Source organism: Petaurus breviceps, unplaced genomic scaffold, assembly GCF_028583685.1.
Source record: "Petaurus breviceps papuanus isolate PSGF00001 unplaced genomic scaffold, PetGlider_PUasm1.0 227, whole genome shotgun sequence".
Lineage (NCBI taxonomy): Eukaryota > Metazoa > Chordata > Mammalia > Diprotodontia > Petauridae > Petaurus > Petaurus breviceps.
The window spans coordinates 4,782,946-4,796,525 of NW_027185896.1; the positions used below are offsets into that span (position 1 = coordinate 4,782,946).

The 13,580-nt window shown below is 37.0% G+C and overlaps 1 protein-coding gene across 3 annotated transcripts in view; it reads left to right on the forward strand.

The window, feature by feature from the left end:
* The window catches only part of RFT1 (RFT1 homolog), a 50,088-nt gene that overhangs the window by 8,210 nt on the left and 28,298 nt on the right, over positions 1-13,580 (forward strand). For all 3 annotated transcript variants that reach the window (XM_069095482.1, XM_069095481.1, XM_069095480.1), the window contains 2 exons: positions 478-612; positions 12,757-12,835. In XM_069095482.1, coding sequence (XP_068951583.1) covers positions 478-612; positions 12,757-12,835 — 214 coding nt within the window. The remainder of the gene's footprint in view (positions 1-477; positions 613-12,756; positions 12,836-13,580) is intronic.

Here is a 13,580-nt window from a genome sequence, read left to right on the forward strand (position 1 = left end):
ACAGAGCAATTGTGAATGCCCACAATGTACTGTTTGGGTGGTGTAACTGTACTCCTCTGTCCAAACACTAATCTACTTTGTCTGTTATATTATATTGTTATGGAGCTTTGAGTAGTGGTAATGTTGGAAATTATGTTCTGTCTCAAGTTACTCATGTCATTTTGACCAAGCCAAAGTTAGGACATTTCTTACTGTTGTCCTGTAATGTCCTGGGTGCTATTGAATAGTGACCATGTTCTTTTCTGTTGGGTATAGCAGTTCTCTATTGAAGTGATCATTTTATCAATGATAAAACTGGCCAAAAATATATGATCAGGGATCACTGATGAAAGATACTATGGAATCTTCAATAATAGTTTTATTTCTTGATTGGCACTTGAAGTTATATTTAGCAGATGCAGCAATTTGATCTTACTTTAGTTTGAAAAACCATTTTGTTTAAATTTGTGAAATTCACTTTTCTCTTTTTTTCCTCAGCTTTTATATACCACTGTTTTGGTGTTCTGCTATGTCATTCATTTCATGAAGTTAATGAATTCCCAAGAATTAACCAAGAAGTCTCTTCCAATCTCAAGAATGACAGATCTGTTACCTCACATCACATTAAATGGGGTAAATAACCAAAGATCACCTGTCATCTTCACTTTAATCATAGGCACTTGTTCCATTCTTTTTTTTTTTTTTTTTGCTTTTTTGGAGGGCAATTGGGGTTACTTGCCCTAGGTCACATGGCTGGTTTTTGTGTGACGTGTCTGAGGCCGGATTTGAACTCAGGTCCTCCTGATTCCAGGGCTGGTGCTCTATTCACTGTGTCACCTAGCTGCCCCAACATTTGTTCCATTCTTGAGGAAAGGAAACTAGAATTGGTTTTCCCTTCTAATTAAGTCAGTCTATTCCTAACTTGACTTCAGCATTGACTCTGTTGATGGTAAAGTAACAAAGGAAGGCCATAAAAAATAATGTTACTTTATTGAAGTGTAGGCCTATCTTTTCTACTGAGGCACTGAAAGTATCTAGTGGGATTATTTGTTAAATATGAACAATTCCTTCTCCATTTGGGACACTTGGAATTCTAGATATTGATGTTTGAGAATAAAATAGTCTTTTTCTGTTCAAATCTCTATCTCATAGTTCAGTTAACTATTAAATAATTGCAGTTTCAGAAGTCATAAAATTCCAGAGTTTGAAAGGACCTTAGAGGTCATTTAGTTCAAAGCCAGGGCACCCCATTTCACATTTGTTTAGACAGTAGTAATTTCAGGACATTTTTCATTAATTTAAGCACCAGAATGCCTCCTTATAATTTCTACCATTTGATGCTATTTCTTCTCCCTGGGTCCTAGTGGAACAAACTCAGTTCCTCTCCCATATGACAGTCCTTCAGATACATGAAGACCCCTCTCAGGGCCTCCCTCCCCCACCCCCCACACCTCAATCTTCTCCAGCTAAACAGGACTTTTCAGCTTCGGATCCTGTGCCATGGTTCTTGGTCCTGTCATCATCTTGCTCCATTTTCTCAATGCTCATTTTAAGCTGTGGACCACAGCACACCAGATCTGCTCTCACCAGGACAGGGGGAAGGCAGACCATCATTTCTTTCACTGTGGAAGCAAGTCTTCTGTTGGCAAAGCCTAAGATGGCATCGACTTTTCTGGAAGCTGCAACACTGCTGACTCACGCTGAGCTTTCACTTCTCTAAAACCCCTACATCTTTTTCACACAGGCTGCTGTTGAGCTATAGCTCCCCCATTTTGTACTTTATTTGTACAGATTTTTTTTTAAAAAAATCTCAATGACCTTATGTTTATCCCTGTCAGCTTCAGCCCATGAGTTCAGTCTGTCAGGATCATTTAAAATCCTAGTTTTGTCTTCTAAACCATTAACTATCCCTCCCAGATTTTTGTCATTTGTGTATGTGATGAGCACACCACCTGTTTATTCAGCCATGTTATTGATAAAAATGTTGAATGAAACCAGGTCAAGGACAGAGATTTTTAGTACTCTCAGAGGCATCTGTTTAGGTTGATTTTGGTTCATTAATCAATTTTGAGAAGCCATTTAACTGTACTATCATCAAGTCCACTTTTTCCTCTTGTCCACACATACATCCTGAAAGACTTTGTCATATGCTTTGCTGGAATTAATGTGTAGTTTGTTAATGGCATTTCCACCTTTGTCTTTGTTGTGATCCCTCAGTCTTCCACTAGCAGCTCAACAATCACATTTCCAAATTCTTTCCATACTTTGGGATATAGTCATTATTCCAGGTGAAGTGTACTTAAAGTGAAGGTAATTAGGTGCTCTCTGACCATTTCCTTTCTTCTCTTGGGTTTCAGTTCCTCATTAACAATTTTTTATTCTCCTGTTACTGGTCTGAAGGTTGAGAAAAATAGAAGCATAATACAGTTGAACAGTTTCCCATTCTGCTGATCTTTTTTCATCCTCACTTCTCACCTGCCCTTCCCCTGAGCGGATGTCTGATCCCTTCTGTGTTCTTACTGTTGACTGTTGGCATTACTTTAAATAGCTTCTTTTGCTGTGTTTAACATTTATTACATATCTCAGTTCATAATGTACTTTATCCTTCCTAACACTATTCCTTTTTCTTTTTTAAAGCAATTGGGGTTAAGTAACTTGCTCAAGGTTACACGGCCAGTTATTTCTGGGTGTGGTGCTAAGTATCTGAGCCTGGATTCAATCGCAGGTCATCCCGACTCTGGGGCTGGTGCTCTTACTCGCTGAGCCACCTGGCCGCCCCCCTAACACTATTCTTATAAGACCTTGCCACTCTTTTAACACCTGCTCTTTCTTGTGTCTCATGAATGTCCTTTTAAAGTCAGTCAGTCGATAAATGTGTGTGGTGACAGTTGTATCTATCAATGGCTCTCATTTTTCTGTATTAGATTCAGTTAGAACTCCCTAGTTCTAAGTTCCTTCTTGATAACCTCTCATCTCTTAAAAAACTACTAGATTTTTTTGAGACATCTTTTGTTTTTATGTTGGCTAGATGTTGCTCTGCATCTTTTTCCACAGTTTACCACTGCCCTAGTTATTCTTTATGACAAATAATTTTTTTTAAAAAATAAGAGGAAAAAGTCAGCAAAACCAATCATAATATCAAGAAAATATAATAATATATGCAGTGTTCCACACCTGTGGACCTCCACCTCCATCTTCTCATATTTTTCTTTGGGGGTAAGCTTGTTCTTGATACTTTTGAAATATACACTTTGAGTTGTTTTGTTTTGGTTCTTTCTATTTATGTTGTTGCAATCATTGCTTATATTATTTTCCTAGATCCACTTACTTCATTTCATATCTGTTCATGTAAATCTTCTCTATAGTCATCATCCTTGTAATTTTTTGTAACACAATAATACTCCATTACATTCATGCACCAACATTTGTTTAGTCAATACACAATCAATAGCCATTGACTTTGTTTCTAGTTCTTCATTACTATAAAAGTACTGATATAAATATTTTGGTGTGTATGGAGGCTTTATTTTTATCATCTACCTCCTTGAGGTTTGTGTCTAGTAATGGAGTCTCCGGGTCAGAGTTCCACCTTTCTGAAGCTCAGTTTTTGATCAGCATCTCAGATCACTGTTCTTCCTTTGCTATCCTCTTTTTATCTTTGTTTTCTTTTGTTTCTTTTTTTTTTTTGAGGGGGGAGGGCAGGGCATTTGGGGTTAAGTGACTTGCCCAAGGTCACATGGCTATTTTTTGTGTTAAGTGTCTGAGGCTGTATTTGAACTCAGGTCTTCCTGACTCCAGGGTGGGTGCTCTATTCACTGTACCACCTAGCTGCCCCTATCTTTATTTTATTTTATTTTTTTTTTTAAGCAATCGGGGTTAAGTAACTTGCTCAAGGTTACACGGCCAGGTGTTTCTGGGTGGGTGCTAAGTGTCTGAGCCCGGGATTCGATCTCCAGGTCTTCTCAACACTGGAGCCGGTGCTCTTACTCGCTGTGCTACCTGGCCACCCCCTCCCTATCTTTATTTTCTAGAAGTAGAATAGTTTGATATATGGGGCAGAGTAGGGAAGGGATTTGTACTTATTCTTTTCCTTAGTTCTTGAAAAAGATAAAAGAACATATAGAATTTAGCCCTCAGAAGTTCTTAAATTCTGTTGTAAAGCTTTCTATGAGAGAATAGGCATTTCTTTAAAGTATTCTTATGGTATTTCTTTTTTTTTTTTTTTTTTTGTTTTTTATTTTTTTGTTTTTTTTTTTTTTTATAAGATTCAGTTCCACAGTTCTTTGAGTTTCAAATTTTCTTCCCCTCTCCCTTCCCCGCCCTCCGCCCATGGCGGCATTCAATCAGTTATAGGATCGGCAGATACTTTCACATTCGACATTAGTCAGATTATAAAGAAGGATTGTATCAGATGGAGTGAACAATTGGAAAGAGGAAACAAAACCAAACAAGAAAAAGAAAGAAAGGTAATTTGCTTCAGTCTGCATTCAAACTCTGTTCTTTCTAGTTCTTTCTCTGAATGTAGACATCTGTCTCCATCATGAGTCTTTTGGAGCTGACTTATAGCCGTGCATTGCTGAGAAGAGTCCAGTCTATCAAAGTTGGTTGTCACACATATGTTGTATTTGTAATTGTGTACAGATTTCCCCTGGTTCTGCTCTTCTCACTCAGCATCAGTTCCTATAAGCCTCTCCAGGTAAATATGAAGTCCATCTGCTCCTCATTTCTTATGGCACAATAGTATTCCATTACATGCATATACCATAACTTGTTTAGCCATTCCCCAATTGATGGGCATCCCCTTAATTTCCAATACTTTGCCACCACAAAAAGAGCTGCTATAAATATTTTTGTACGTATGGATCTTCCTCTTGTTTCTATGATCTCTTTGGGATACAACCCTAGAAATGATATTGCTGAGTCAAAGGATATGAAATTACTTATAGCCCTTTGGGAATAGTTCCAGATTGCTTTCCAGAATGGTTGAATCAGTTCACAACTCCACCAGCAATGTATTAGTGTTCCAATTTTTCCACATCCTCCCCAGCATTTATCATTTTCCAGTTTTGTCATCTTAGCCAATCTGACCAGTGAGATGTGGTACCTCAGAGTTGTTTTGATTTGCATTTCTCTAAACAGTAGTAATTTAGAGCATTTTTTCATATGCTTATAGATATCTTTAATTTCTTCCTCTGAGAACTGCCTGTTAATATCCTTTGACCATTTATCAGTTGGGGAATGACTTGTATGCTTATAGATTTGACTCAGTTCTCTGTATATTTTAGAAATGAGGCCTTTATCAGAGACATTGATTGTAAAAATTCTTTCCCAATTTTCCACTTCCCTCTTAATCTTGGCTACATTTGCTTTGTTTGTATAGAAGCTTTTCAATTTAATGTAATGAAAATGATCCATTTTGCATTTTATAATGCTCTCTAATTCTTGTTTGGTCATGAAGTCTTTCCCTCTCCATAAATCTGAGGTAAATTATTCCTTGCTTTCCTAATTTGCTTACAGTATCATCCTTTATACCTAGATCACGCACCCATTTAGACTTAATTTTGCTATACGGTGTTAGATAATGATCTGTGCCCAGTTTCTGCTATACTATATTCCAGTTTTCCCAACAGTTTTTGTCAAATAGTGAGTTCTTATCCCCAAAACTAGGGTCTTTGGGTTTATCAAATAGTAGATTACTATAGTCATTGACTGCTGAGTCTCGTATACCCAATCTATTCCATTGATCCACTGCCCTATTCCTCCGCCAGTACCAAGTAGTTTTGATGGCTGCTGCTTTATAATACAGATTAAAATCTGGCATAGCTAAGCCACCTTTCCTAGCATTTCTTTTCATTAATTCCCTTGATATTCTGGGCCTTTTGTTCTTCCAAATGAATTTTGTTACTATTTTTTTCTAGTTCTATAAAGTATTACTTTTGTATTACTATTTTGGTAAATTGATTGGAATGGCACTGAAAATGTAATTTAATTTAGGTAAAATTGTCATTTTTATTATATTAGCTCGACCCAGCCATGAACAATTGATGTTTTTCCAATTAGTTAGATCTGACTTAATTTGTGTGAAGAGTGTTTTGTAGTTGTGTTCATATAGGTCCTGGGTTTGTTTTGGCAGGTAGATTCCCAATATTTTATAATGTCTACAGTAACTTTAAATGGGATTTTTCTTCCTATCTCTTGCTGTTGGATTTCATTAGAAATATACAGGAATGCCGAGGATTCATGTGGGTTTATTTTATATCCTGTAACTTTGCCAAATTTATTTATTATCTCAAGTAGTTTTTTACTTGATTCTCTAAGTATATCATCATATCATCTGCAAAGAGTGATAGCTTAGTCTCTTCTTTGCCTAATTTGATTCCTTTGATTTCTTTTTCTTCTCTAATTGCTACTGCTAACATTTTTAGTACCAGATTGAATAAGAGGGGTGATAGTGGACACCCTTGTTTCACGCCTGATCTTATTGGAAATGCTTCTAGCTTATTCCCATTACATATAATATTTGCAGATGGTTTTAAATAGATGCTACCTATTATTTTAAGGAATGCTCCCTTTATTCCTATATTTTCTAGTATTTTTAATAGGAACGGTTGTTGTATTTTGTCAGAAGCCTTTTCTGCATCTATTGAGATAATCATGTAGTTTCTGCTAGTTTTATTGTTGATATGATCAATTATACTGATGGTTTTCCTAATATTAAACCATCCTTGCATTCTTGGAATAAATCCTACCTGATGAAAGTGTATTATTCTTAAGATAAGTTGCTGTAGTCTTTTTACTAATATTTTATTTAAAATTTTTGCATCTATATTCATGAGGGAGATTGGTCTATAATTTTCTTTCTCTGTTTTATCTCTTTCTGATTTTAGGTATCACTACCATATTTGTGTCTTAAAAAGAATTTGGTAGGACTCTTTCACTAATTTTCCCAAATAGTTTCTAGAGTATTGGAATCAATTGTTCTTTAAATGTTTGATAGAATTCACTAGTAAATCTATCTGGCCCTGGAGAATTTTTCCTAGGGAGTTCACTGATGGCTTGTTCAATTTCTTTTTCTGAGATGGGGTTATTTAAGTAATTTACTTCCTCTTCAGTTAATCTGGGCAATTTGTATTTTTGTAAATGTTCCTTCATTTCCCTAAAATTGTCAAATTTATGTGCATACAATTTGGAAAAATAGTTCCTAATTATTGTTTTGATTTCCTCTTCACTAGAGGTAGATTCAGCCTTTTCATTTTTGATACTCACAATTTCATTTTCTTCTTTCTTTTTTTTATCATATTGACTGAGTGTCTATCAATTTTATTGTTTTTTTTTTCATAAAATCAGCTCTTGGTTTTATTAATTCAATAGTTTTCTCAATTTCAATTTTATTAATCTCTCCTCTGGTTTTCAATATTTCTAATTTAGTATTTAATTGGGGATTTTGAATTTGTTCTTTTTCTAGGTTTTTCAATTGCATGCCCAATTCATTGACCTCCCTTTTCTCTAATTTAATCGCGTATGCCCTCAGAGATATAAAACTTCCCCTAAGAACTGCCTTTAATGCATCCCACAAATTTTGGTATGTTGTCTCATTATTATCATTCTCTTGAATGAAATTACTAATTGTTTCTATAATTTCTTGTTTGACCCACTCATTCTTTAGGATTAAATTGTTTAATTTCCAATTAGTTTTTAGTCTGTCTTTCCATGGCCCTTTATTGCATATAATTTTTATTGCATCATGATCTGAGAAGGATGCATTTAATATTTCTGCTTTACTGCACAGAATTGTGAGGTTTTTATGCCCTAGAACATGGTCGATTTTTGAGTATGTGCCATGAGCTGCTGAGAAGAAAGTATATTCCTTTTTATCCCCATTCAGTTTTCTCCAGAGATCTATAATACCTACCCTCTCTAAAATTCTGTTCACCTCCTTAACTTCTTTCTTTTTTATTTTGAGGTTGGATTTATCAAGTTCAGAGAGGGGGAGATTAAGGTCTCCCACTATTATAGTTTTGCTCTCTATTTCTTCCTCTAATTCCTTTACCTTCTCCTCTAGGAATTTGGATGCTATACCACTTGGTGCAAATATGTTAAGTAATGATATTGCTTCATTCTTGATGGTGCCTTTTAGCAGATACAGTTTCCTTCCTTATCTCTTTTAATTAGGTCAATTTTTGCTTTTGCTTTATCTGAGATAAGGATTGCTACCCCTGCTTTTTTTACTTTAGCTGAGGCATGATATATTTTACTCCAGCCTTTTACCTTTACCCTGTGTGTATCCCTCTGTTTCAGATGTGTTTATTGTAAACAGTGTATTGTAGGATTATGATTTTTAATCCATTCTGCTATCTGCCTCCTTTTTATGGGAGAGTTCATTCCATTCACATTTATAGTTATGATTATTATCTGTTTCTTTCCCTTCATCCTATTCCCTCCCCTGTTAATGCTTATATTTTTTGTTCCCTTCTCCCTTCCCCTCCTTAATAGTTTTCCTTTTGACCACCACCTCCCTCAGTATTCCCTTATCAGCCCCCCTCCCTTTTCCTCCCCTTACCCCTTACTTCTTCCCTCCCTACTAACCACCACCCCCCCCTTTTGTAGCCCTTTCCCCCTCCTACTGCCTGTAGGCTCATTTTTTCATCATGATTTTCTGGTAGGCCTGTGATTCTCAGATTATCCCTCCTAGATCTGTTTTCCAGGTCAGTTATTTTTCCATTGAGATATTTTACCTCTTTTTCTGATTTTTCATTCTTGATGTTTTGTTTGACTGATTCTTGATTCCTCATAGAGTTATTCACTTCAATTTGGTTGATTCTAGTTTTTAGTGAATTATTTTCCTTGGTTAGTTTTTGGAGCTCCTTTTCCATATCACACATTTTTCTTTTTAAGGAGCTGTTTTCTTCATTGTAACATTTTTCTAATTTTGCAGTTTTGATTTTTAAAATATTATTCATTTTGTCTTCTATCTCTCCAATTTGGTTTTCAGAGTTCTTTTTGAGCTCATCAAAGAATGCTTTCTGGGCTTGAGACCAGTCCCCTGTTGAGGCTTCAGCTGTGAGTGTGGAGTCAACACTGTCTCCCTCTGAATTTGGTTCCTCCCTCTCACAATAGTAGGACTCCAGAGTCTTTGTCTTCGCAGTCTGCTTTTTACTCATTTTGAGGCAAGAGCCCTAGCCGTGCCCTTCCTCTAGGGTTCCCAAGCCTTTACTGTTAAAAATTTTGCCCTGGGGCAATAATTACTATGTTTTCAGGGTCAGAGAGGACAATTGGAGCAGCCAGGGTTCACTCTGCCATCCTGGTCCCTGGAAGTCCAGATAAGGGCTTTTTAAATTTCTAGGCTGTGGATTGGGAGTCCCAGGAGTAGCTGCTTCCCCTGCCAGGGACCCTGCATTTGACTCTTACCCTGCTCTGTCCAGTCCCAGCCCTTCGGTGATAGGCCTGGCAGTGGCCCTTGTGGTTGGTGGGTCAACTTGCCACCATGTTGGTCAGGTCTCGTCTGGGCCTCTGTATCACCTGGGATTGTCTTCCAGGCCTCTCGGTTTTTCTTAAACCTACTTTATTTATGTGAAAACAGTCAAGACCTGATGGCTCTTATACAATCTGTCTGATTCCTTATAATTCTTTTCTTTTCACTTGAAACAGAGTAAGAAAATACAGGTTCTTTTTTACCTCATTTTTTTTCATCAGACTCTGTTCTTTTATCACACTTTACAAGTAAAGAACCTATTCAGTAAGGTTTCAATGATATTAATCATGCCAGGAACCTCTAATTCACACCAGCAAATCAATTCTGAAGATACTAAGAAAGTTCTTGGTAATGTGAACAACCCGCCTATGTAGTACAAAGCAAAAACTGCCCAACTAGTGAGGCTGTTAGAACTGATTCATCCTTAAGGACCTGCCCAGAAATGTAGTTCTGTAAATGTTTTCAGATGCAAATGATAGAGTAAAAAGCACTGTTCTTTCAAATCAAAGCCAAAAAATAAGAGGTAAATAAAGTGAGAGGTGGGGATTTGGAATAACAAAAGAATATGTCAGTTTTACAAAAGAAAATTTACTTTAAGAAATTGTCGAGGGGTGGCCAGGTAGCACAGCGAGTAAGAGCACCGGCTCCAGTGTCGGGATGATCTGGAGATCGAATCCCAGGCTCAGACACTTAGCATCCACCCAGAAACACCTGGCCGTGTAACCTTGAGCAAGTTACTTAACCCCATTTGCTTAGGGGTGGCCAGGTGGCTCAGCAAGTACGAGCACCGGCTCCAGTGTCGGGATGATCTGGAGATTGAATCCCGGCCTCAGATACTCAGCACCACACCCAGAAATAACTGGCCGTGTAACCTTGAGCAAGTTACTTAACCCTGATTGCTTAAAAAAAAAAAGAAATTGTCTAAACTGGTTATTTAAGAGTTTGTTCTTTAAGATTGAGAATTTCCTCCTAGAACAGTTCAAAAAACATCAAAGAATATTATGTTTAGAACAAAAATCTAAGGTAGAATTATTACATCCTACTTCTTATTCTTTGAATTCCATATTAATATTAACAAAATTAATGAAGATATTGGAATTTAAAATTGTTTCTGCCTATGAAACTCAGATTTTAAAAAATCTTTTAATCTTAGAGATGTGTTAGGTCACAGTAAAAGAACACTGAACACCAGCATGAACCCAAAGGCCTGTAAAAATTCATAGAGAGAACCCAGTTAATAAGACTATCCTCATGGAGAGAAGAGTTTGAGAGTGAGGATAGGCTGACTCCAGCTAAAGCACCTTGAGCCTCTGAGTTCTAATTCTCGGACTTTTCCTCACTTATAGCAGATCACATTTCTTTTCCCAGTGCCTCTTTTTCTTCTATAAAATGAGACTGGAGAATGTAATGTGTGTCAGATGCTTCCATGTGTGGGCCCTGTAAAATTGACATCTCCCTCAAATGCTAAGGAATGCAAGTCTTCCTACCCACTTTCTCTCCTGACAAGTCACTCAGAATGGCATGAAGAAAAATGAACTTCTTTCTCTCCCATGCTACTTATCAGAAGCCCTAGAGTGTAGTCCAACCTTGGATTCAATTTCTTCTGTATTTAATGAGCATTTTGGAAACAGTAATAAATGGTGAGGTCATTCTCTCCAAACCACAAGTCTACTTAAACAGAAGCACTTCAACCTTAAGTCAGAACTTTTGGATGAAATGCACTAAAGGAGAGCTTTAGTCACCCATTGATTCTTTATGTGGTCATTCCTATTTCACATTCCTGTAAAGTTCTTGAGAGCTTGATTTGCTCTGATAGTTTTTATATTTTAATAGAAAATTGAACTATAATTTGCTTAAAAAGAAAGTTACTCTGCAGATCTAGGATATTACAGTCATTTGCTATTTTAAAGAGTATTATGTGAGCACATCTTATCACCCTAAAGTTTAATGTTTATCTGAAAAAGACATAACTACACAGCTGTGGTGCTTAAGACAACTGATGCATTTGGATCTGGTGAAAAGAGTTTATTTCTTTAGACAAAGTACCCTGTGATTTAGCATCATTTAGCAAGTATTTATTAAGCACCTACTATGTGCTAGAGAGACAGGTTAGAAAACATGCTTATGTTCATATGGAAGAAACAATAAATACATAAAAATATGTAGCATAAATAGAAAGTCAGTACCTACAGATGTTTGGATCACTCTCTACTGCACATTCAGCCGAAGAGAAGAGGTCCCCACGAGGCCAGGTTGATATTAGAGGGACCTAGTTTATCATTTGCCTTCTAGGGTTTTGTTGAATGGATAAAACTAGTGAGGTTGTTAGAACTTAAGTCCCTCTCAGGGATTCCTTTAGACTGCTGTGCTCAATAAACATACTCCCATATCTGAAGTATTTTTCTCTATGTGGAGACTGAGATGAGATAGAAATCAATGTTGTTGCTGACAGTTCATGATTTAGGCTGTAACTGAAGAAAAACTCAGTACTGACTTCTTACATTGTAGCATAAAGGTCATGATTCCTTTGGTTTAGCAATCAGAGGTTTTGGTAGATTGTGAATAAAAGGTTCTGTAGCCGATTGGTAAAAAGGTCAGGATGAAGTATAAGTACGACAGAAATGGTTGCCTTCAAGTTTGACTCCAGAGGATGGACAAAAGATGAACCTCCCGTTTATTGGAGAAATGGAGGACTATGGGAGTAGGGGGAATGTTGCATTGCAAGTCAGTCACAATGCCAGTTTTGTAGAACTGTTTGGTTTTTTTTTTAATCTTTGTTTAACCAGGATGAATAAGAGGGAGAGGTATATTCAGAATAGAATGTGATATAAAAACAAAAGCAGCACTAAAACAAAAAAAAATTGTTGGCCTACATGCAGCCTCACAACTTCACATCTAGTCAACAGCCAGGGAAATCGAAGAAAGTACTTGCTGTTTATTGATTGTGGGGAATGTTATATTGAATGAAGCGTTGCTGATTTACTCCTGGGATCTTTTGAAAGAAGTGAAGCAATTTCCCAACTGTCATCAATGTATGGATATTTTGATAGGCTTCTTGTAAGGAGGCTGCCAAGATAGAAGAGTTCATATTTATATTTGATAATGGACACAATTCAATCTGACAGTTATTGAGTACCTACTATGTGCTCAGCATTGACTAAAGAATTGGGGCAGGGATAGAAGGAAGGGTTCCCTTGTGGGATTTAAGAATTTGTAATTTATACTCTAAAGGAGGATATCCCTCCCTCTCTTAGTATATTGTATAAAACCAGAACTTTAAATCCCTTTTTCTCTCTACCCTGCAGACTTTTGTTAATTGGAAAGAGGCTAAATTGACATGGAGTTTCTTCCAACAATCCTTCCTGAAACAGATTTTGACAGAAGGTAAGTAAAACAAATAGCAGGCTTTCTTTGAGCTGTCATGGAGCCGTAGTTTGATTTGGACAACAAATCAGAGAGGGAAATTTCCTAGGACTGGAAGTAACTTAAGTCCAAATTCACAAGTTGTTTAGTATTTCTCAGTGGAATTTCTGAAAGGTAGATTTTGAAGTAAGTAAAATGTAACAACAAATAGGGGTCCTAATTTAACGGTGACTGCACCGAATTGCAGAATTTTAGAGTTAGAAGGAACCTCTAGTCCAGCTTGTGCCTCAGAAGAAATCCCCACTACAATGTGATTTTGGGTTGCATTAAGAGAGGCATTGCTTCCAGGAAGAAGGAGGTAACAGTCCTAGTAAGCAGCCATCCAGCATCCGCTTTAAGACTCCATTGAGGAGGAACCCATTATCTATTGACAGCCCATTCCACTTTTGGGTGCCCTAATTGCTAAGGCGTTTTTTCCTAACTTTAAACCTAAATTTTCCCTCTTTGCAGTTTCTGCTTTTTTATCCTGGTTTTGCCCTCAGGTCAAACATGATAAAACGAATCCCTCTTTCATCTCTTAGCCATTTAAATACTTGAAGAAGGCTGTCATGCCTTGTCATGTCAAGTCTTTTCTCCTTTAGTCTCAATAGCTTAAGTTCCTGCAGGTGACCCTGATGTGACATAGACTCAAGGATTTTCACAGTCATGGTCACCTTCTTTTGGACACTCTTCAGCCTATCAATGGCCTTTCTAAACCGCGATGCCC